General features: G+C 43.4%; 1 protein-coding gene across 1 annotated transcript in view; it reads right to left on the bottom strand.

Moving 5' to 3' along the window:
- LOC132825559 (tumor necrosis factor receptor superfamily member 17-like) overlaps positions 1 to 23,372 on the bottom strand; it is a 62,574-nt gene extending 39,202 nt beyond the window's left edge. The window contains exon 1 of the mRNA XM_060840936.1: positions 23,249 to 23,372. Coding sequence (XP_060696919.1) covers positions 23,249 to 23,372 — 124 coding nt within the window. The remainder of the gene's footprint in view (positions 1 to 23,248) is intronic.
- Positions 23,373 to 24,758: the final 1,386 nt, after the last annotated feature.

Here is a 24,758-nt window from a genome sequence, read left to right as displayed (position 1 = left end):
AGAGAAAACAGAGTTTACATTTTGAGTTCAGTGACCCTTCTTGAAACGGCAATGGCCTTGAAACATTAACTTTACTTACTCTGCACTGCTGCCAGACATGTTGAGTTTCTCCAGCAAGTTCTATTTTGGTTACATATTAAGCTTTTATTCAATCAGAATAAAGTGTCATCCAGAGCCTCAAACAAACTGCAAAACACCAAGAGAAGAAAAACTGACTTTTACACATTGTGATGTTGACCTTAGCTGAAGTCTCTTTATCAGCATCTGTGATCAAGATATTCTGATATAACTTGAAGAGCATTCATTTTCTTCTGAAATTGAAGAACACTTTGACCTTTAATTTTTAAGTATCAGATAATAAATGCAGTTTTCATGCAGGAAATATATTCAACCTTAAATTAGCATTAAAACTGAAAAGAATGTGTGTGGATGGCATAATGTTATGACTTTCACTCAATGTCTGAATGATGTTCTTCTAACCCATGTATAGTGATTGTAACAAGGTCAGCCAGATAGACCTCATATAATATGAGTTCTCTGATTGGGGCTCTTAACCGGATCCAATCAGGGAGCCCTTGCTGACAGATATAGACAGGAATGTCAGAGGTTCTGTTCACTCTCAGAGCTGGCTCTGAGGAGCCAGTGTCAAGTATTATGCATGTATAAATAACGTGTGAATTGGCAACAGGATACCTGCCTCTGTCGAGTTATTTCACCATGTGTTTTCATTTAGTATTGACTGTTCCTCAGAGAGAGGAGAAATTGACATCTCTTCATTACCAGGAGTTTAGCAGCTAACAAGACACCTGCTGTGAATTATGGATTGACAGAACATATCTCCAATATCATTCCTAATTTAAGGATCATTAGCAGTTGTTGAGGAGGATACTAAATGAGAGATACTGCAACAGCAGCCTACAGCTAGAGGACTCTTGTGGCACAGTGATAAGTGTCCCTGCTTCCAGGTTCAAATCCCACTGTGCAGTATCACAAATATCCAAACAGGTTGATTCAAAATACTTCTCACTGCATAGTAGTTTTCCAGAAGGCAAAGATGCAAACATTAGAAGAGGTGACAAATGCTCTTTAGGAAAGCACTTCTTGGCAGGTGAGGGCAAGACCAAAGTGGAGTGAAGATAAAGACAGAAGCACATGTTGTGATGGAATGGAGGCAAATGGTTTTGGTAATGAATTGCCTATGGCATTTGAAGATCAGCTTCTATTTGAACAAAATCCAAAGACCAGTTAGGCAACCAGAGAGTGAGATGTAATCAATGCAAGCATGGTTAGGATGCAAGTATAGCAAGTAATTAGAAGAGCTACAGGAATGTCATTACTTATTGCAAAGGGATTTAAATACAAAAGTATGAAGGATACGCTTCAGTTATACAAGGCATTGGTAACCACACCTGGAGTACTGTGAACAGTATTGGTTTCCATTTTTAAGGAAGGACATAATTGAAAGCTATTCCGAGAAGGTTATCAGAAGATCACCAGACTAGTAGCTGGAATGGGCAGGTTGACTCATAAGGAAAGGTCAGACAGGCTAGGCTTGTATCTACTGGAGTCGAAAAGTAAACAGGCAATTGATTGACACTTATTAAATCCTGAGGTACATGTGAAGAAGCGGTTTTCTCTTAAGGGAACATTTAGAATTAGAGTACTTTATTAAAAATTCAGGGGTTGCTAATTCAAGGCAGAGAAGATAATTTATTTTCTGCACATGAATATTTGGAATTCCTTTCTTCATAAGGTGGTAAAAGCAGAGTCTCAAAATATTTTTGAATAAGCAAGGGGTGAAAAGGGTATTGAAAAGGTGGGAATGACCAGCAATCATGGATTATGTCCCAGAGTTCTGAAGGAAACAGCTGAGGAAATTGCGGATGCATTGGTGATGGTCTTTCTGGAATCAGGGAAGGTCCCAGAGGCCTGGAAACTGGCCAATGTAACATCCTGTTTAAGAAGGGAGGGAGGCAGAAAACAGGAAGTTATAGGCCAGTTAGCATGACCACGGTTATTGGTATGATTTTAGAGTCCATTATGAAGGATAAGATTGTGGAAAATATGGAAGTGCAGGGTAAAATAGTGCTGAGTAACCACAAATTTGTCAAGGGGAGGTCATGACTGATAAATCTGTCAGAATTCTTTGAGGAAGTAACAAGCAAGTTAGACAAAGGAGAGCCAGTTGATGTGATCTATTTAGATTTCCAGAAGGTCTTTGTCAAAGTGCCATATAGGAGTCTGTTAAATAAGAAAAAGTACTGGCATGGATAAAGAATTGGCTGACTGGCAGAAGGCAGAGACTGAGGATAATGGGGTATTTTCAGGACGGCAGCCAGTGACTAGTGGAGTTCCACAGTGTTCACTGTTGGGACCACAACTATTCGTGTTATACATTAACGATCTGGACACAGGCACTGAGGGCATTGTTGCTAGGTGTGCAGGTAGCAGAAAGATTAGATTAGATTACTTACAGTGTGGAAACAGGCCCTTCGGCCCAACAAGTCCACACCGACCCGCCGAAGCACAACCCACCCATACCCCTACATTTACCCCTTACCTAACACTACGGGCAATTTAGCATGGCCAATTCACCTGACCCGCACATCTTTGTGACTGTGGGAGGAAACCGGAGCACCCGGAGGAAACCCACGCAGACACGGGGAGAACGTGCAAACTCCACACAGACAGTCGCCTGAGTCGGGAATTGAACCTGGGTCTCTGGTGCTGTGAGGCAGCAGTGCTAACCACTGTGCCACCGTGCCGCCCACGGATAGGCTGAGGGACAGTTGTGTTGAGGAACAGGGAAGCTGCAGAAGAACTTGGACAGTCTAGGAGAGGAGGAAAACAAGCGGAATACAATGTAGGAAAGTGTGAGGTTATGCACTTTGATAGGAAAAATAAAGGAATAGACAATGTTCTATATGGGAAAAAGCTTCAGATATCTGGACTTTAGAATCTGAGTTCACAATTATCTTATGTAAACTTGAAAGTTCGGTTGGCAATTGGGAAGGCAAATGCAATGTAACACTAATTTTGAGATGGCTAGAAAACAAGAGCAGGGATGGCTGTGCTAAGGCTGTATAAAGCTCTGGACCCCACAGAATAATTTCCTGATTTGGCTTTAATCTGGTTAATCAGGGAGCCATGGCTGACAGACATAAACAGGAATGTCAGAGGTTCAGTTCACTCTCTAAGAGTTGGCTCTGAGGAAGCCAGGCCAGTGTTAGGTATTCTGCATAAAAGGTGACTTGGTGATGGGATACCGGCATTTGTGGAATTATTTTAGTGGTGATATGTGTAAAGCATGTTCCTGAAGAAATTTGCTCACAGCAGTCATCTTTGAGTTGGGGTGAGCATTTCTGGCGTCATGCCATTATTTGGGAAGCTTGACTCATTCAATCCTGCTGTCAAAGATGGGCCCCTGTATGTGGTAAGATTGTGTTAATTTTTCTAGATAAATGACCTTGGGGCAGACAAAAAGCAACAATTAAGTCCCCTGACAGTTTGTGACCCACAACATTTTCAGTTATTAAGAGCCTAACTTTCCCTGAGGTACCAGAAACTAAAGCCTTTCAAGAGTTGACTGAGTTAGTTGAGGAATTTTATGACTCCAAAACTTCTCTAATCCTATTGGCAATTCGAGAACCAGAGGAACCCGTTTTGGGATTTTCGACTTGGTTAAGATGACTGGCAGAGACATGTGACTTTAGTTTAACCTTTAATGAAATGTTGAAAGATTATTTGGAATGTGGGATTAATGATGTAGTCATGGAAAAGCACCTACTAGCTGAAGCCCAAAAGGACTTCAAACAGGCAGCACAACTGGCTTCATCATTAGAAAATACGGCAAGTGGAGCATATAAGTTGCAGGGTATTCTGATGGAACTGAACATCGTCGCCAGGTCGACTGAGCTTTGGGTACATCAACTGAGTGAAGACAATGGCATAGGCATAGTCAAGACATATCCTGGTGTTGGGAGTCTAGGTCAGCCCAAAGCAAAACCCCAAAGCCTAGTCTCAAGCAAATAGTTAACATTTTCTTCAGGATCCGGGCTGGCAGGCCATTGTTGTTACTGCCAGTATGTGGACTCAATGCAGCAAAAGAATCTTGTAATGAAGTTGAAAGTGTGTACTGTACCTTTAAGAGAGAGTGTATACAGGCATCTGTCATATGACTGACTAGCAGTCTCAGAGTGTACTGGAAATTTGAAAATATGTAACATTTGGCTGTGATGTTCACAACAGTTTAACTTTAACCAATCAGTTTAAACTTTGCCCCAGGACACTAAAAGCCAATGGGATTTGTATTATACTGTTTTGATAACATCGAACCAAAGAGACAATACGATGTTTGAGGTAGAAGTAAGCCAGCATTTTGAGAGTTAGCCAGAGAGAGGCCAAACTGCCATTTAGAGAGGGGGAGAGAGAGACTGCCATTCAAAACACTTTCTATCAAAGGTACCTTTCTCATATGAAATATCTTTGCAGCAAAAGACTGAAGACAACCCAAGGAGATCTACAAGCAGAGGAAGACAAAAGATGACAGCCGCTGTCTGGTTTTGAAAATTAAGTTGATGTAATTTCAATAGGGGCTTTTATTGGATCAGTTTATTGTTATAGAGTTGGAGGTAGATAACAAACCTTTAAAAGAAAGGAGGCTTAGAGTTGTACATTGTTGTTGCTTAATCTTGACTTTTGGAGTTAAGGAATAAATTGATATTTTTTCTTTAAATAGTGAAATTTGGGAGTTCTCTGTCACTCATACTTCAACAGATTATGAAGCGAGGTGAGCTTTTCTGAGTGTTTGGTTTAAATAGCAGAAGGGTTTACCGCCGTGTTGAAACAGTTTGGGGGCTCGGCTCCATGATTTGAGCAGGTTTAGACAGATCCAGTCTGAGATTTTGACAGATTTGAACAGATTTAGGATACGAAAGGTCCCAGTAGATATAAGTACTTGCTAATTAGTGTCCTAGATCTTTAAATAAAACGTAGATGAGACAATTTGTTGAATTTTGGTTATTTACATTTGGTGAAATTAAAAGTGAGAGAAATGGCTCTTAAGATTGCTAAAGAGGTACTGGGGTTGACGATGATTCCAATATTTGCCAAGAAAGCTTAGGGGGAGAGAAAAATACCATACTTTTAGAATTAGCAAAGAGGTTAGATTTGGGTTTAACCAAGGACAAAAGTAAAGCTGAAATTGTAAGGGAGTTAGTCAAGCACTTAGGGGTGTCACAGAAACAGACAAGTGCAGTAGCGTTAGAAAAACTTAATTACAATTGAGGAAAATGGAGTTAGAAAATAAATAGGGAGAGAGGGAAAAAGGGAGAGAGAAAGAGAAAGAGACAGAAGAAAGACAAAGAGAGAGAAGAAAGCGAAAGGGAGAGGAGGTACTTAGCTAAGCAAAGAGAGAGAGAAAAAAGAGATGGAAAGAGAGAGAGACAAGAGAGAGAAAGAGAAAGAAGAAAGAGAAAGGGAGAGATAATTTGAACTTGATAAGTTGTGAATTAATCAGGAAAGTCAAGTTAACAGGATGGAGGTGAACAGAGAAGATAATGACATATACAAATGTGTTAAAATACTGCCACATTTCATTTGAAAAATTGGCTAGGCAGATGAAGTGGTCAGAGGACCTGTGAGTAATGCTAGTTCAGACTAAGCTGGTAGGCAGAGTGAGTGAGGTATTTGCAACGCTGTCAGATGAGTGGTCAAGAGATTATGAAGTCAAACAGGCTACTTTGAGTGCTTATGATTTGGTATCAGACAGTGGTTCAGAAACATAAAGAAGGAACCAGGTCACACTTATGTTGAGTTTGAAAGTGTTAACACAGTAATTTTGATAGATGGGTGCAGGCCTTAAAAATAAATAAGACTTATGAGGCTTGAAGAGAGATTATTCTGCAGGAGGAGTTTAAAAACTCACTTTCAGAGATGATAAAAATTCATGTGGATGACCAGAAAGTTCAAGAAATGAAAAGAGCAGTAGAGATGGCAGATGAATTTACATTGGTGCATAAGGCAAAGTTTAGCTTACAGCAAGAATTTCACCTTGTGAGGGATAGAAATGGGAGAAGGGGAGATCCTACACTATAAAACAAAAAGTAGAGAACACTGGTATTAGTTTACCACAGGTTAAAAAAAGAAGCCCAAGAGGGTGGAAAGGAGGTGAAAGGCCTCAGGTATTTCCATTGTGGTAAAGTGGGAAACATAAAGTTACAGTGCTGATTGCTAAAGAAAGGTACTGTGGGAAAAGATGTGGGAAAAGAAGCTAAGACAGTGGCATTAGTGAAAGTAGTAAAGGAAACCTCAAGAAAACTCAAGGAAGGCTGGGTATGGAGTTAGCGCCTGATCTCTATAAAGAATTCGCCTCTGTGGCTAAAGTTTATTCAGAAAGAACAGGGGGAGAAGGGAAAGAAGTTATCATTTTAAGAGATACAGATCTGGCCAGTCTCTAAGAGTAAGAGATGAACATACTTGCACTCTTTCTGACTTGTTACCTGAGGGATGGTAATTTGTGGGATAGATGGACAGAAATTTAATGTTCCCCTATGTAAGATCAGGTTGGAGTGCCAACTCAAGACTGGGGAAGTAACAGAGGGAGTCATTGACAGAGCGTCAGTTCCAGGAATACAGTTTGTTCTTGAGAATGATTTAGCAGGATCCAAGGTGGGAGTGACATCCCTTGTTGTAGAGAAGCCAAAGGAAGACCAAGGAACTGAGGAGATAAAAGAAAAATACCCTGGTATTTTCCCAGACTGTGTTGTAAAAGATCCCACTTTCATAAGTCACAGCAAAAACTGAAGAAAAAAATGAAGGAGTTGAGATTCAGTTAGCGGACACTCGGTTTGACAAAAACCTGAACTGGCAGAGAGTCAGGCAGAAATGTTTAGTCCTGAAAGGTTAATAGACTTACAACAGAAAGACAAGACAATAAAAGATATACATGTGAATGCATACTCAGAAAAGGAGGCAGAGAATATTCCTGAGGGTTATTAACTTAAAGATAGAAGCCTAAGACAAAAATGGAGACCATGGCAGTTTAGTGCATTGGAAAAATGGGCAGAAGTGCACCAGATTGTGTTGCCAGTAGCATACAGACAGGAAGTGTTACGGGTAGCACATGAACTACCAGTAGGAGGTCACCTAGGTGTACAGAAAACTCAGGCTAAGGTACAAAAGCATTTCTATGGGCCTAGAACGCATAAGGATGTGGTTAACTTTTGCTGTATATGTCGTACATGCCAAATGGAAGGTAAGCCACAGGCAGAAATAAAACCAACACCTTTGTTGCCATTTCCAGCAATCAAAGAACCTATCACACAGGTTGTGATTGATTGTGTAGGTCCCCTCCCAAGAACTAAAAAGGGAATCATAATGGATGCATCTACATTATGGAGTATTAAGGCAAAAAGAGAGATAGAGCAGTTAGTAGCATTCTTCACATGGTATGGGCTACCCAGAGAGATTCAATAAGACCAAAGGTCTAATTGACTGAAAATCTGTTTAAAGAAGTCATGGATAGCTTAGGTATACAGCACTTTAAATCAAGTACGTATCATCCTGAATTCCAGGGAGCTTTGGAAAGGTGGCATTAGATCCTGAAGATCATGTTAAGAGCATACTGTTATGATGGCCTGAACGATTGGGATAAAGTTATCCCATTCATATTGTTTACCATTAGAGATGCTCAAATGAATCTACTCAGGTTACTCCCTTTGAGTTAATATTCGGACATGAAGTGAGAGCCTCTTTGAATTTAATTAAAGAGAAATTGACAGGACTGAAGTCAGAGATCTCACACTTGGATTATGTATCGGAGGTGAGAGAGAGATTAATTCAGATAGGTGAGTTAGCTAATCAGCACCTGAAGAAGGCACGGCATAGAATGATTTTGGATTAGTGGTGCTGGAAGAGCACAGCAGTTCAGGCAGCATCTGAGGAGCAGCAAAATCAATGTTTCGGGCAAAAGTCCTTCATCAGGGATAAAGGCAGAGAGTCTGAAGCGTGGAGAGATAAACTACAGGAGGGTGGGGGTGGGGAGAAAGTAGCATGGAGTACAATAGGTGAGTGGGGGTGGGGATGAAGGTGATAGGTCAGGGAGGAGGGTGGAGTGGATAGGTGGAAAAGAAGATAGGCAGGTAGGACAAGTCATGGGGACAGTGCTGAGCTGGAAGTTTGGAACTAGGGTGAGGTGGGGGAAGGGGAAATGAAGTCAACATTGATGCCCTGGGGTTGAAGTGTTCCAAGGCGGAAGATGAGGCGTTCTTCCTCCAGGCGTCGGGTGGTGAGGGAGCAGCGGTGAAGGAGGCCCAGGACCTCCATGTCCTCGGCAGAGTGGGAGGGGGAGTTGAAATGTTGGGCCATGGGACGGTGTGGTTGATTGGTGTGGGTGTCCCGGAGATGTTCCCTAAAGCGCTCTGTTAGGAGGCGTCCAGTCTCCCCAATGTAGAGGAGACCGCATCGGGAGCAACGGATGCAATAAATTATATTAGTGGATGTGCAGGTAAAATTTTGATGGATGTGGAACGCTCCTTTAGGACCTTGGATGGAGGTGAGGGAGGAGGTGTGGACACAGGTTTTACAATTCCTGCGGTGGCAGGGAAAGGTGCCAGGATGGGACGGTGGGTTGTAGGGGGGTGTGGATCTGACCAGGTAGTCATGGAGGGAACGGTCTTTGCGGAAGGTGGAAAGGGGTGGGGAGGGAAATATATCCCTGGTGGTGGAGTCTTTTTGGAGGTGGTGGAAATGTCGGCGGATGATTTGGTTTATGTGAAGGTTGGTAGGGTGGAAGGTGAGCACCAGGGGCGTTCTGTCCTTGTTACGGTTGGAGGGGTGGGGTCTGAGGGCGGAGGTGCGGGATGTGGATGAGATGCGTTGGAGGGCGTCTTTAACCACATGGGAAGGGAAATTGCGGTCTCTAAAGAAGGAGGCCATCTGGTGTGTTCTGTGGTGGAACTGGTCCTCCTGGGAGCAGATACGACAGAGGCGGGCAACGCATCTCATCCACATCCCGCAGCTCCGCCCTCAGACCCCACCCCTCCAACCGTAACATGGACAGAATGTCCCTGGTGCTCACCTTCCACCCTACCAACCTTCGCATAAACCAAATCATCCGCCGACATTTCTGTCACCTCCAAAAAGACCTCACCACCAGGGATATATTTCCCTCCCCACCCCTTTCTGCCTTCCGCAAAGACCGTTCCCTCCATGATTACCTGGTCAGGTTCAAGGCCCCAACAACCCACCTCCCATCCTGGCACCTTCCCCTGCCACCACAGGAATTGCAAAACCTGCGCCCACACCTCCTCCCTCACTCCATCCAAAGTCCTAAAGGAGCCTTCAACATCCATCAACGTTTTACCTGCCCATCCACTAATATCATTTATTGTATCCGTTGCTCCCGATGCGGTCTCCTCTACATTGGGGAGACTGGATGCTTTCTAGCAAAAGCTTTAGTGAACATCTCCGGGACACCCGCACCAATCAACCACACCGCTCTGTGGCCCAACATTTCAACTCCCCCTCCCACTCTGCCGAGGACATGGAGGTCCTGGGCTTCCTTCACCACCGCTCCCTCACCACCAGACGCCTGGAGGAAAAATACCTCATCTTCCGCCTTGGAACACTTCAACCCCAGGGAATCAATGTGGACTTCAACATTTTCCTCATTTCCCCTTCCCCTACCTCACCCTAGTTCCAAACTTCCAGCCAACACTGTCCCCATGACTTGTCCGACCTGCCTATCTTCTTTTCCACCTATCCACTCCACCATCCTCCCTGACCTATCACCCTCATCCCCTCCCCGACTCACCTATTGTACTCCATACTACTTTCTCCCCATCCCCACCCTCCTGTAGTTTATCTCTCCACGCTTCAGGCTCTCTGCCTTTATCCCTGATGAAGGGCTTTTGCCCGAAACGTTGATTTTGCTGCTCCTCAGATGCTGCCTGAACTGCTGTGCTCTTCCAGCACCACTAATCCAAAATCTGATTTCCAGCATCTGCAGTCATTGTTTTTACCACAGCATAGAATGAAGCAGGTGGCAGATAAAAACTCTGAAAGTCGGATGTTTTCCTGTCGGGATGATGTATTAGTATGGTTACCAGTGGTAGGAAAGTAGAGGTGATGTTCTTGGGACATAGCCTTGGTCATGGAAGGTTGACTCCAAGGAATGCAAAGACGAAGGCCATTGAGGAATTAACAGAAGAGTTTATCGCTGTGTTGTAAGTCCTACTAGATCTAAATTGGTAAGAGATCTCATACATCAGCATCCAAAAAAATGCATACCCTGGAAAATCCACCTACATCTGGTTTGGAAGACTTAAACTGCTTAGCAACATCCAAATCAGAACCATTCAAAATAAACATCTAGTTAAATGGTCACCCAGTTCTAACAGAGGTCCTTCTCAAAGCTGGACATGAGCCATATGTACTTGCAATTACAGTTAGATGAAGATTCCCAGAAGTATACTACAATTAAGACCCATAAGGGTTTGTACAAATATACGGAACTGCTCTTCTTTTTATCATCAGCTTGTGCAATTTTACAACAGACGATGGAAAACATTTGCAAGGTCCACCTTAGGTGATGTGTTAATAACAGGGAAGACCAATAAGGAGCACATTGAGAAGTTGGACGTAGTCCTTCGACATTTCTCCCAAGCAGGCGTACACCTGAGAAGAGATAAGTGCATTTCAGGCACCACAAGTGACCTACAGTTGCTTCTGCTGTAACGCATGTTTCTTCAATGCAAATTGGCTTTAATGCATTTGAAGAATTTAGACCATTATTTGTAGAACGAGAACTTTCCTTACTTGTATTGGCTGTAACGAGATTCTGGCCCCCTTAGTTTAATTGGGGCAGCTATTGCATGATTTTCTTATAACGTGATATTGCAAGAGAACGGAACTTTCACATTATATCAGATCCGCTACAGAGTTGGCAAAACCGGGTTATACCCATTGGAAATGAAGTGAGGGCAATCAAAGGTGCCCCAGATCCCTCATTTGTACTGGAGCTTAGGTCTTGCCTTGGGCTGGTAAATTATTATGGAAAGTTCATACATAACCTGGCCTCCATCATGGCACCTTTGTATCAACTCCTTAAAAAGAGTCAGCCTTGGAAATGGTCGCATAGCCAAGCATTAGCTCTGAGGGAAGTGAAGAAACAGCAATCATCCTCTAAGGTGTTGGCACAGTATGATTCCAAGCGAGATCTGGTATTGATACGCGGTGTCTCCCTGTACAGTATCAGGGTAGTATTAGCTCTTAAGGTGGTCCAACAGAGTGGAATGTCCAATTGCGTATGCATCCAGGAGTTCGGCAAATGCATTGCGTAAATACATCCAGATAGAGAAGGAAGGTTTGGCAGTCATATTTGGAGTCAAGAAGTTCCAACAATAACTTTATGGATGTAAATTTGTAATTCCTGCAATGTGTACTTAAAGATGACGAGGCACTGCTGACCACAGCTTCAGGCCAAATTCAGCGGTGGGCTCTTATACTAAGTGTGTATAATGACAAGTTGGAGCATCTCCTGGGTGGCCAGCAAATGTGGATGCATTTAGCAGCCTCCCAGTGGCAGAATTACGACTGATGATACCACCTCTGGTTTTAAACTTTCTGGACACACTTCCAGTCACAACTGGCAACATCAAACTTTGAATGCAGAAAGATCCAGTCCTGAAACAGCTCATGGTGATGGTGGGTACCAAAGGTACATCACAACCAGAATCGAAACCTTTCTGGACCCGGAGAGACTAGATCACTGTAGAGAACGGAATATTGTTACAGGGAGCAAGAGTGATTGTACAGAGCAAATATCGCTGCCAGGTATTGGCTAAACTCCACCCAGGTCATTCAGGGGGGTCCAAAATGAAGATATTGATGAGAAGTTATGTTTGGTAGCCAAGACTGGATGTAGACATAGCCGCTTTGGTGGGGCAATGCCCAGAGTGACAATGGGGGCAAACATTACAGCCAACACATTCATAGGAATGGCTGAGTAAATCCTGGACTCGGTTACATGTCAACTATGCAGGTCCTTTTGTGGGTTCAATGTTCTTAGTCATTGTGGATGCCCACTCAGTGGCTGGACATACATAGAGTTCATTTATCAAACACGGGGATGACAACAGAAAAGCTGCACGCATCTTTTGCAGTCCACGGGCTCCAAGAGGTGTTGTTCACAGAAATTGGGCTATCATTTACCACCAAGGAATTTGAGTATTTGCGAACATCAAATGGAATTTGACATATAATGACAGCTCTGTACCATCCATCATCCAATGGTCTGGTGGAAAGACCAGACCAAACTTTGAAGGCAGGCTTAAAGAAACAGCCTAATCTTCACTAGTTACCAACTGTCCAGGTTCCTATTTGTCTATTCCTGAGATGCTGCCTGGCCTGCTGTGCTTTGACCAGCAACACATTTGCACCTATTTGATTATAGGATCACCCTTTGCGCAACGATACGGATAGCTTCAGTAGAGTTGCTAATGAGGAGGAGACTCCACCCCAGGTTAACTCTGATCTTCCTCAACCTTGGTGGGGGGGTTGAGGGAGGTGGGGGGGGGGGGAGGAGACAGGGTGAAACTGCATAAAACTGCATCAAGAATACAGTGCCAGACACAAGACCCTGCTAAGCAAGCCAGTGACCAGTGGTGTGCCACAAGGATCAGTGCTGGGTCCACTGCTTTTTGTCACTTGTATAAATGATTTGGATGTGAACACAGGAGATATAGTTAGTAAGTTTGCAGATGACACCAAAATTGGAGGTGTAGTGGACAGCGAAGAAGGTTACCTCAGAGTACAACAGGATCTTGATCAGGTGGGGCAATGGCCCGAGGAGCGGCAGATGGAGTTTAATTTAGATAAATGTGAAGGAATGCACTTGGGAAAAGCAAATCAGGGCAGGACTTATGCACTTAATGTCAAGATCCTGGGAAGTATTGCTGAACAAAAAAGACGTTGGAGTGCAGGTCTATAGTTGCTTGAAAGTGGAGTCTCAAATCAATAAGATAGTGAAGAAGGTGTTTGGTCTGCTTTCCTTTATTGGTCAGAACATTGAGTGTAGGAGTTGGGAGGTCATGTTGCAGCTGTACAGGACTTTTGGAATATTGTGTGCAATTCTGGTCTCCATCCTATCAGAAGGATATTGTGAAATTTGAAAGGGTTCAGAAAAGATTTACAAGGATGTTGTCAGCGTTGGAGGGTTTGAGCTATAGGGAGGGGCTGAATAAGCAGGAATGTCAAAGGCTGAGGAGTGACCTTATCGAGGTTTACAAAATCATGAGAGGCTTGGATAAGGTAAATAGAGAAGGTATTTTCCCCCTGGGATGAGGGAGTCCAGAACTAGAGACCATAGGTTTAGGGTGAGAGGGGAAAGATTTAAAAGGGATCTAAAGACGGAACTTTATCAAGCAAAGGACAGTGTATGTATGGAATGAGCTACCAGAGGAAGTGGTGGAGGCTGGTAAATTAAAACATTTAAAGGACATTTGGATGGGTATATGAATAGGAAGGGTTTGGAAGGATATGGGCCAGGTGCTAACAGGTGGGACTAGATGAGTTGAGATATCTGGTCAGCATGGACGAGTTGGACTGAAGGGACTGTTTCCATGGTGTACATCTCTATGACTCCATGAGAGTTTGCTACAGGGAACAAAGTTTGGTGTAGAAACCACAGAAATGCATGGGTAAGAGGCATGACTGATGCGAGGTCAATTTCAGTGAAGTATAACGTTTGGGTAGGTGCAACAATCCTGACAAGCACGTAGACCATACAAAAGCTGTGAACGCACAAACAGTGCAGGAACAAAACATTCTCGACTCCCCCAACCAGGCGCAAAGCCTGCCAGAACTCTCTGTCAAGTGTTGAGGAGAACTCTGAACCTAAGATGGACACAGTGGATGTCACCGCATTAATGCCTTTGCTGCCAGAAGAAATAAATTTCTTCCAATCTGCTTCAAGCACGTGTTACATGCCACTCATTTCAAAAGCAGAGTCAGAGGAACCTGACCCAGGAGGTTCTCCAATAAAAACAACTGGCCTATTTCCTCAGACTTAGAGGGGGAGAGATATATTGATTGTAACAAGGTGAGTCAGGTGAACCTCATAGAATGAGTACCTAATTGGGGCTGTTAACCTGGTCCAATCAGGGAGCTTTGGCTGACAGATAAAGAAAGGACTGTGTGGGCTATGGAGGGGGTCGTGAGGTCCAATTGCCTGCCCCTCTCCCGCGGTTATGTTAGAGCCCAGATGTCTCTGGAGAAGGAGCACGCGGTGTCCACCAACACCCTGGAGTTGTTCAGGGAGAGGTGGGCGCCGCAGGGAGTGGAGTGCATCATTTCCCCCTCCAACTCTATTTTGATTTAGTCCCTGCCCTCCCCTTCACTGTTTTGATCACACAGCATTGCCCTTTGATGTGAAGGGCACTGCTCGTCACAGGCCACTCGGGTGTTTTCCTACTTTTCCTGGTGGTGGAAATTAAATAAAGATTTGTGCACTTTATGTCTCTCACTGTGTCTCACAGCTGCACACACACACACACACCATGGGTGCTGGGAAAGAAATAAGCACTACCGCAGTTAGGCGGTAGTGTGGGGGTTAAAAAAAAAAGAAAAAAAAAAAAAGGAAAGGACTGTGTGGGCTATGGAGGGGGTCGTGAGGTCCAATTGCCTGCCCCTCTCCCGCGGTTATGTTAGAGCCCAGATGTCTCTGGAGAAGGAGCACGCGGTGTCCACCAACACCCTGGAGTTGTTCAGGGAGAGGTGGGCGCCGCAGGGAGTGGAGTGCATCATTTCCCCTCCAACTCTATTTTGATTTAGTTCCTGCCCTCCCCTTCACTGTTTTGATCACACAGCATTGCCCTTTGATGTGAAGGGCACTGCTTGTCACTGGCCACTCGGGTGTTTTCCTATTTTCCTGGTGGTGGAAATTAAATAAAGATTTGTGCACTCTGTGTCTCTCACTGTGTCTCACACCTGCACACACACACCATGGGTGCTGGGAAAAAATAAAAAATAAAATAAAAAAAAAGATAAAAAAAAAGGACTGTGTGGGCTATGGAGGGGGTCGTGAGGTCCAATTGCCTGCCCCTCTCCCGCGGTTATGTTAGAGCCCAGATGTCTCTGGAGAAGGAGCACGCGGTGTCCACCAACACCCTGGAGTTGTTCAGGGAGAGGTGGGCGCCGCAGGGAGTGGAGTGCATCATTTCCCCCTCCAACTCTATTTTGATTTAGTCCCTGCCCTCCCCTTCACTGTTTTGATCACACAGCATTGCCCTTTGATGTGAAGGGCACTGCTCGTCACAGGCCACTCGGGTGTTTTCCTACTTTTCCTGGTGGTGGAAATTAAATAAAGATTTGTGCACTTTATGTCTCTCACTGTGTCTCACAGCTGCACATACACACCATGGGTGCTGGGGTTAAAAATAATAAGCACTACCGCAGTTAGGTGGTAGTGTGGGGGTTAATAAAATAAAAAAAATAAAAAAGAAAAAAAATATAACCAGGAGAGTTGAATACATCTTTTCCCCCTCCAACTCTATTTTAATTTAGTAAAAAAAAATAAAGAAAGGACTGTGTGGGCTATGGAGGGGGTCGTGAGGTCCAATTGCCTGCCCCTCTCCCGCGGTTATGTTAGAGCCCAGATGTCTCTGGAGAAGGAGCACGCGGTGTCCATCAACACCCTGGAGTTGTTCAGGGAGAGGTGGGCGCAGCAGGGAATGGAGTGCATCATTTCCCCCTCCAACTCTATTTTGATTTAGTCCCTGCCCTCTCCTTCACTGTTTTGATCACACAGCATTGCCCTTTGATGTGAAGGACACTGCTTGTCACAGGCCACTCGGGTGTTTCCTTTCTTCCTGGTGGTGGAAATTAAATAAAGATTTGTGCACTTTGTGTCTCTCACTGTGTCTCACACCTGCACACACACACACCATGGGTGCTGGGGAAAAAATAAGCACTACCGCAGTTAGGCAGTAGTGCGGGGGTTAATAAAATAAAGCAAAAAAAAAGAAAAAAATATATATAAACAGGAGATGATCACACAGCATTGCCCTTAGGGAAAAAACCAACAATGTTAAGGGCACTGCTTGTCACAAAAAAAATTAACAAAAGACTTATTGCCCTTTGATGTGAAGAGCAAAAGAGAAGAAAAAAAAAGAAAGGACTGTGTGGGCTTTGGAGGGGGTCGTTAGATCCAATTGCCTGCCCCTCTTCCGCGGTTATGTTAGAGCCCAGATGTCTCTGGAGAAGGAGCACGCGGTGTCCATCAACACCCTGGAGTTGTTCAGGGAGAGGTGGGTGCCACAGGGAGTGGAGTGCATCATTTCCCCCTCCAATTCTATTTTGATTTAGTCCCTGCCCTCTCCTTCACTGTTTGATCACACAGCATTGCCCTTTTTGATATGATAGGCACTGCTTGTCACTGGCTACCCGGGTGTTTTCTTATCTTCCTGGTGGTGGAAATTGAATAAAGATTTGTGTATTTTGTGTCTCTCACTGTGTCTCACACCTGTACACACATACCATGGGTGCCGGGGAAAAAATAAGCACTACTGCAGTTAGGCGGTAGTGTGGGGGTTAAAAAAAAGAAAGGACTGTGTGGGCCGTGGAGGGGGTCATTAGGTCCAATTGCCTGCCCCTCTTCCACGGTTATGTTAGAGCCCAGATGTCTCTGGAGAAGGAGCACGCAGTGTCCACCAACACCCTGGAGTTGTTCAGGGAGAGGTGGGCGCCGGATGGAGTGGAGTGAATTATTTCCCCCTCCAACTCTATTTGGATTTAGTCCCTGCCCTCCCCTTCACTGTTTGTTCACAGAGCATTTCCCTTTGATGTGAAGGGCACTGCTTGTCACTGGCCACTCGGGTGTTTCCTTTCTTCCTGGTGATGGAAATTTGAATAAAGATGTGTGCACCTTGTGTCTTTCACTGTGTCTCACACCTGCACACACACACCATGGGTGCTGGGGGAAAGAATAAGCACTACCACAGTTAGGCGGTAGTGTGGGGGTTTTAAAAAAAGAGTGTCAGGGATTCTGTTAACAAGAAAAAAACCAAAAATGACTATGTGGGTCGTGAAGGGGGTCGTTAGGCCCAATTGCCTGCCCCTCTTCCGCGGTTATGTTAGAGCCGGAATGTATCTGGAGAAGGAGCACGCAGTGTCCACCAACACCCTGGAGTTGTTCAGGGAGAGGTGGGTGCCGCAGGGAGTGGAGTGTATTATTTCCCCCTCCAACTCTATTTGATTTAATCCCTGCCCTCCCCTTCACTGTTTGATCACAGTATTGCCCATTAATGTGAAGGGCACTGCTTGTCACTGGCCACTCAGGTGTTCCCTTTCTTCCTGGTGGTGGAAACTGAATAACAATTCAAGCACCTTGTGTCTTTCACTGCGTCTCACACCTGCACACAAACACCATGGGTGCTGGGGTAAAAATAAGCACTACCACAGTTAGCGGTAGTGTGGGGGAAAAAAAAGAAAGGACTGTATGGGCCATGGAGGGGGTCGTTAGGTCTAATTGCCTGCCCCTCTTCCACGGTTATGTTAGAGCACACAGTGTCCATCAACAATCTTGAGCTGTTCAGGGAGAGGTGGGCGCCGCAGGAAGTGGAGTGTATTATTTCCCCTCCAACTTTATTTTGATTTAGTCCCTGCCCTCCCCTTCACTGTTTGATCACACAGCATTGCCCTTTGATGTGAAGGGCACTGCTTGTTACTGGCCATTTGGGTGTTTCCTTTCTTCCTGGTGGTGGAAATTTGAATAAAGATTCATGCACCTTGTGTCTTTCACTGTGTCTCACACCTGCATGCACACAACATGGGTGCTGGGGAAAAAAAAGAAAAACAAAAAAAGCAATAAAAAAAGGACTGTGTGGGCCATGGAGGGGGTCGTTAGGACTGATTGCCTGCCCCTCTTCCGCGGTTATATTAGAGACCGGGTGTCTCTGGAAAAGGAGCATGCGGTGTCCAACAACACCGTTGAGCTCTTCAGGGAGAGATGGGCACTGCAGGGAGTGGAGTGTATTATTTCCCCTTCCAATTTTATCTTGATTTAATTCCTGCCCTCCCCTCCACAGTTAAAATAAAAAAAGAGAAAGAAAGGACTGTCTGACATCCTGACACTGAGAGCTGGCTCTGAGTGAGCTGGACCAATGTCAAGGACGTTGCATGTATAAATAAAGGATGATTGGGTAATGAGATACCATTCTCTGTGGAGTGATTTCACAGTTGTCATGCCTCATTAAGATTACAGGTCTATTTATGGCCCAGGTACAATTAGGTACAATTAAAGAATATTTTCTGTTATTGCAGAAGTTTTCTTTTGGTTTGCATGGGTTGCTTAACAGTAAAACTAGCAGAAGATATCTGGCTTTCATTCTCATAATAAGAACATGAAATTTGCATATATCACAGACATGTGTCAAAATGTGTATGAAAAGGATGTTTCAAGCATAGAAGGAAATAATTTGCATAACTCATGGAGTCTGGGTCTCAAATTTGTTGAAAGCCAATGGAGATTGTTTGAAGTACGGTCACTCGTACATGGTAGCCAATGTACACAACTGATCCTACACCGTGCATTGACAAATAAGGAGAGTCACAATAGCCTTTATTGTCATGTAAGCAGTTAACATGTCTCTTTGTATTATTCGTGGGATGTGGGCATCACTGATTAGGCCATGTTTGTTGCCCATCCCTGAGAAGATAATAGTGAGTCCCCTTTTTCGACTGCTGTAGTCTAAAAGGAAGTCTTAGCTTGATATTTTTCCTTCATTTTTTTCATGGGATGTTGATGTTTTGTCAATTTATTAACCATCTATAATTCTCTTGGAACTGAGTGGTGTGCTGGGCCACTTCAGAGGGCATTTAAATATCAACCACATTGTGTGAGTCTGGAGTCATATGTTGGCCAGACTAGGTAAGGACAGCAGATTTCCTTCCATAAAAAGACAAATAAGTTTTTACAACAACCACTGAAATTAGCTTTACTAGAAGATTTACAACCCATATCCCTAAAGCATTAGCCTGGCCCACTAGGTTACTTCAATACTTCTACACCATCATCTCCCCTAACAAAACAACACCTTCAACAAAGCAGCACTCCAACAATACTGCACTGACATATCCATCAGGATTGTGTTTTCTAATCACTACAATGGGACAGAACTACCACCGAGCAAAGGCCAGCAGCAAAAGCAGATTGTTCATCTCAGCAAGTCCATGCTGAACTTTTCCTCTCTTAATTCTGGCTCTGGCACTTAAACAAAAATATAACATCCACAACAAAAATATTACATTCACACTAAACTCTTATTGCCACATCTTTGTCATAATTTCTAATGACCAGTTTGTACATTCTGGTCATTTGATTCTAATATTATTCAATAATCCCTTGTTTTCAATCCACTTTCTGAATTATCCAATATATTGCAATAACACATTACAAAAACTGGAAATTACACTTAAACACACCCAATATCTTGTCTTTTGATACTTCCATTACTGTTTATAGTAAAGGGGAGAGAGAGTGAGTGAGATGGAAACATTGCCATGAGTGAGTGTACTGTTTGCATACCGACTGTCCTGTTTATGTTGTGTTCTGTAAAATTTGGAAAGTAAAAGGAAAAAGACAAAAGAAAGGTAGGTCTGGAAGAGAGAGAAGAAGGCTGATAAGGCAACTCATACAAAGTGTATTTTTCTTTAAATTTTCAGACTGAAAGTGAATAAAGCCTCTTTAATGGACACTGATCTTTGTTTTTCCTCAATTCAAGCTTGCCATTCAGTCAGAATTGTAGATTTCTACTATGGGTCTTTATGTTACTGAACAGGCCAATTCTTGACACACAGATCTTTGGGCACATGGGTATGGCATCCCATGAGAGCAGTGAAATCCCGAAGGCAGGAATTACTTCCTTTTCTTTTCTGCTACTGTGATGATGCTATGACTCAAAGCATGATGCAGCTTGATGGACAGGTTGTTGCTATTTTGAATAAAGAGAAATAGATAGTAAGGTAGAATAAGAGGAAAACTAGCAGTGAGTTAGAAGGCCTCTGGCCTCTTGCTATCTTACAGTGAATGAGTGGGAATACGGAAATAAATTTGGAATGAGCTGCCAGAGGAGGTGGTAGAGGCTGGTACAATTACAACATTTCAAAAGCATCTGGATGGGTACATGATTAGAAGGGGGTTTAGGGGGATATGGGCCAAATAAGATTAGATTAATGTAGGCTATCTGGTCAATGACTTGAACTGAAAGGTCTGTTTCCATGCTGTAACCCTATGACTCACAGAATCCCTGCAGTGTGGAAACAGGCCCTTCGGCCCAACAGGTTCACACCAACCCTCCAAAGAGTATCCCACCCAGATCCACTACCTTACCCTATTACTCTACATTTACCCTGACTAATGCACCTAACTACACATCCCTGAAAACTATGGGCAATTTAGCATGGCCAATTCACCAAACCTACACATCTTTGGATTGTGGAAGGTAACCAGAGCACCAAGAGGAAACCCACACAGACACAGGGAGAATATGCAAACTCCACACAAATACTCACCAAAGGTTGGAATCAAGCCCAGATCCCTGGTGCTGTGAGGTAGCAGTGATAACCACTGAGCCACCAACTCTATAAGTGAATCGCAGATGCTTTAAGTTGGGAAAAAGTTGAGCTAGGCAGGAGATAAAGCATAATTGCAATTCTTGTTTCTCAAACCTATAAAACATGTTGTTTTCTGCTGTAATGATGCTTTGACTTTGCTAATTTGCATTGCTCACATGATGAGAATTATAACTTTTAAAAATCTGTGTTCACTTTAAATTTCAAAATGGGTAAATGAAGAATCAAAAATTAAAGATATACATTAGAAGCTGATAAAAGTTGTGTGTATCTATTCTTAGGTGACAGTGTATGGATGATTTAAGAGAATTCCATGTCAAATGAGCATGTTATTCAAATTTAAAAATGATTAATGGCCAAATTCCTGAGGTATAACATTGCAAACAAATCAAACATATCTCTGAGGGTTTCATCATATCACCTCCCACTCAGTCAAAAAGTCTTTTCACTCCCCATTTTCAGTGTTTTAATAACTAAGAACAATAGCCAATTTGTACTCCAACATTGATGGAACTGTCAAAGTCGACCATACTCAGTTCACTGAAACTGACAGCAACTGCTGGAATCTGCATATGTGCAGAATACTGGGGAAAGAGACAAACAAACTGCAGATGATGGACTCCAAAGAAAACAGGCAGGGAAACGTCGAAATTCTCCACCCCCTGATGCTGCCTGGAAAATTGGGGAAAATCAGAAGTTGGCAGGTGTAATTCTACACTTCTCCAGAGGGAGTGCTGTTGAACGAACCCCTCTCCAGAAACTGCAGCTTGTGAATTTGACAAGAACCTCCCCTGTTAGTCTCACATGGAGTCTGCTCCGCTATTAAAATGTGATCATGGCTGATTCAATCTTTCTCAACTCCCCTTTTATGCCTTTTCTTCATTGCCCTTGATCCCTTTACTGATTAAAAATCTATCTCTGACATGAATGTATTTAATGGCTCACCCTTATATTATCTCTGCGATAAATAATTCCACAGATTCGCCACCCTGTGAGAGAAAAATTCCTCATCTAGGTCTTAAATAGGTAACTGCTTATTCTGAAACATCTTATTCCTGGAGAGTTTACAATTCCTCCCTGCATTACACCGTGCAATAAAATGCGTTTACATTCCACAGTGATCCAATAGCCATCAGATCTACTGAGAACCAACTTGCATTTAAACAAATTGACAGGATACCAGAATTGCAATTATACTCCGAGTGAATATTGCAGGACCGAAGTTACAGTTGTCTTACTTGAAAAGATCTACCACGAGTTCAAGCACAGTTCCTGCAGTGCAGGTAGAACGACACTTCTGCTCTTGGGGTGATTTTAATCAAGCTGTTCAAACAGATTATGGTATGCCTGGTGGAATTTGAATCCAGACTTTTAAGTCCCAGACGCAAAGACAATTTCACTGCGTCAGAAGACTATTGGATAATGTGATTTATCTTAGTGTCTCTGACATGTCCATGAGATCATAAACCAAGAACACTCCTCTAATATATGGCTCTTGCGGCACAGTGGTAGTGTCTGGGTTCAACACCAGCTGCTTCCAGAGGTGTGTCATAAAAATGATTTAAAATAGCCATTTTTATTGTGACAATTCTGAAGTAAATTAATGTAAACACAGTGTTCCAACAATTCAAACTATTGGTTATGAAAATCAAGAGAAGACAAAGTTAAAAATCACACAACACCAGATTATAGTCCGACAGGTTTAATTGGAAGCACACTAGCTTTCAGACCGTCGCTCCGAAAGCTAGTGCTTCCAATTAAACCTGTTGGACTATAACCTGGTGTTGTGTGATTTTTAACTTTGTACACCCCAGTCCAACACCGGCATCTCCAAATCATGAATAGAAGACAAGCATTTCAGTGAAACGGGTGAATGCAGAGGATTAGGAAGATGAAGATACCTCATTGCACAAGTACAGGATAATTTTAAAGCTACAAAAGCAATGAAGGGGGCCGACTGTACCCAGTATTTGAAAGATGACAATTTGATAATACATTGTAATGTTATAAAACTAAATAAATTAGTCAGTAAATCGAATCAGACACCACAGAGTTAAAATTCAATTTGCACCTTGTGGTTTTCTATTCTTAAGAATCAGCACACTGGATTTGAAACATTAACTTTCTCTCTCTCTCTCCCCACAGATGCTGCCAGACCTGCTGAGTTTCTCCAGCAACCTCTGTGCTATGTTTCAGATTTCCAACAGCCGCAGTATATTGTATTCATCTGGTTAAATCAATCAGATGATCAAACCGCCAAATGGAAATACTACAGCCACGTGTACCCCTTAATTTGAAAAAGGAACACAAACAATGAGTTGTAACCAAACATAAACCTTTACAAACTATAAATGCAGTTTCAGGGGGCTGTTGTGGCTCATTGGTAATGCTCAGGGTCAGGTCCCATCTGGCTCCAAATCCGTGCTCATAACGATATCTATAAGTGCCAGTGAAAAGCAGCCAGTTCCCCACATCTTTCCACTTAGCCAGAGTTTTGAAAAGTCTCGGACGTGTCTGTGACCTGTTTCCCACTCGGGACCTGACAGTAATGGGAGGCAGTGAATTGCATGAATTACAGAGAGAGCTCTATGGTTCAGGTTGATTCAGCCACACTCACCGAGACAGATGTCATCCTGGCACACGCTGGGTCGTGTTTGCAAATTGTTGCACCGCAGCTGACAGGGTTCGCATGCACCCATCAACTCATCATAGTAAAATGACTTGGAGCAGGTTGGAGCCATGGTGCGGGTGCTCAGAGGAATTGGCTGATCTTTCCACGCGCAGCGGTGTTCTCCTGTCCATGCAGGGAGCCCAAGTGATGGGACACACTCCAGGCAACGCTCTGAACCGCTGACACTGAAACAAGCCAAGATTGACTGCTCTCAGTTCTATTCGAAAGAACAAGAGGGATTTTCCCCTTGCGCTCCCTGGGGAACTTTGGTTCAGTTTAAAATATTATATGATAAAATGTAAAGTCGTCATCACGTTGAGGTATGCCTACACTTATGAATAAAATCATTTGAAATCGGGCAGAGGTGCTGGGGATTTCTACCCAGAGTGACCTCTGTAAATTTAAGAGACAGTCAGCAACAAGCTTGAGCAAGAAATTGGTTTTTATTTTGTTTCTTTAGCTGTTGTAAGTTTTTTTTAGGAAGAGGTGCTAACCTCAAATCCAATAGTGAAAAGGTGTCAGAAATTAAATGTTGGATTCCCTTCCAAATTTGCTTTTGCACATTTTTTTTCCCTTAAACTTCTTGGATCTCCCTCCCCAACAGCACTGGGGTTCAAGAAGGCAGCTCACCGTCATCTTCTCCAGGACAATTAGGGACAGGCAATAAATGCTGATCTCTAGCCGGTGTCGCCCACGTCCCCTGAATGAATGAAGAAGACCATGTTTGCAAACTCCGGACAGTGACCATTAGCCTCCCTGGAGCTGAGAATGCAGAAATCTGTATCAAACAGACAGCGCCCTCTGCTGAATACACCCGAGACACAAAGATTCTGATGGTTCTGTGAAGACTAATAATTCTTCAAACATCTGTTAGTTTCTTCTTTTGATCATAACTGAACAGTGAACACTAGTTTAGTTCATCATGGAATTTAAATTGGAATAAAACGCTTTTCTTTCCTTTAAGTTTGACAAGGATGTGAGTGTCACAGGTTGGACATTTATTACCGACCCCTAATTCCCCCAGAGAAAGTGGTGGTGAACTGCCTTCTTGAACTGCTGCAGTCCATTTCGTGTAAATACACCCACAGTGCCATCAAGGATGAATTTCCAGGATTTGGACATAGTGACAGTGAATGAACTGTGATATGATTCTAAATGAGGATAGTGACTGACTGTGACTGGAATTTGTCATAGAGTCACATGATACAGCACTGAAACTGACCCTTCAGTCCAACTTGTCCATGCCAACCAAGTTTCCCAAACTAAACTAATCCCATTTGCCTGGCCACTAAACCTTTCCTATTCAAGTGCCTGTCCAAATATCTTTTAAATGTTGTAACTGTACCTGCATCTTCCATTTCCTTGGGCAGTTTGTTCCATACTTGAATCATCCTCTCTATATGAAAAAGTTACCCTTTGGGACCCTTTTAAATCTTTCTCCTCTCACCTTAAAATT

Source organism: Hemiscyllium ocellatum, chromosome 20, assembly GCF_020745735.1.
Source record: "Hemiscyllium ocellatum isolate sHemOce1 chromosome 20, sHemOce1.pat.X.cur, whole genome shotgun sequence".
Lineage (NCBI taxonomy): Eukaryota > Metazoa > Chordata > Chondrichthyes > Orectolobiformes > Hemiscylliidae > Hemiscyllium > Hemiscyllium ocellatum.
Note: the sequence above shows the minus strand (reverse complement) of the source record. Positions and strands in the feature narration are given on the sequence as shown.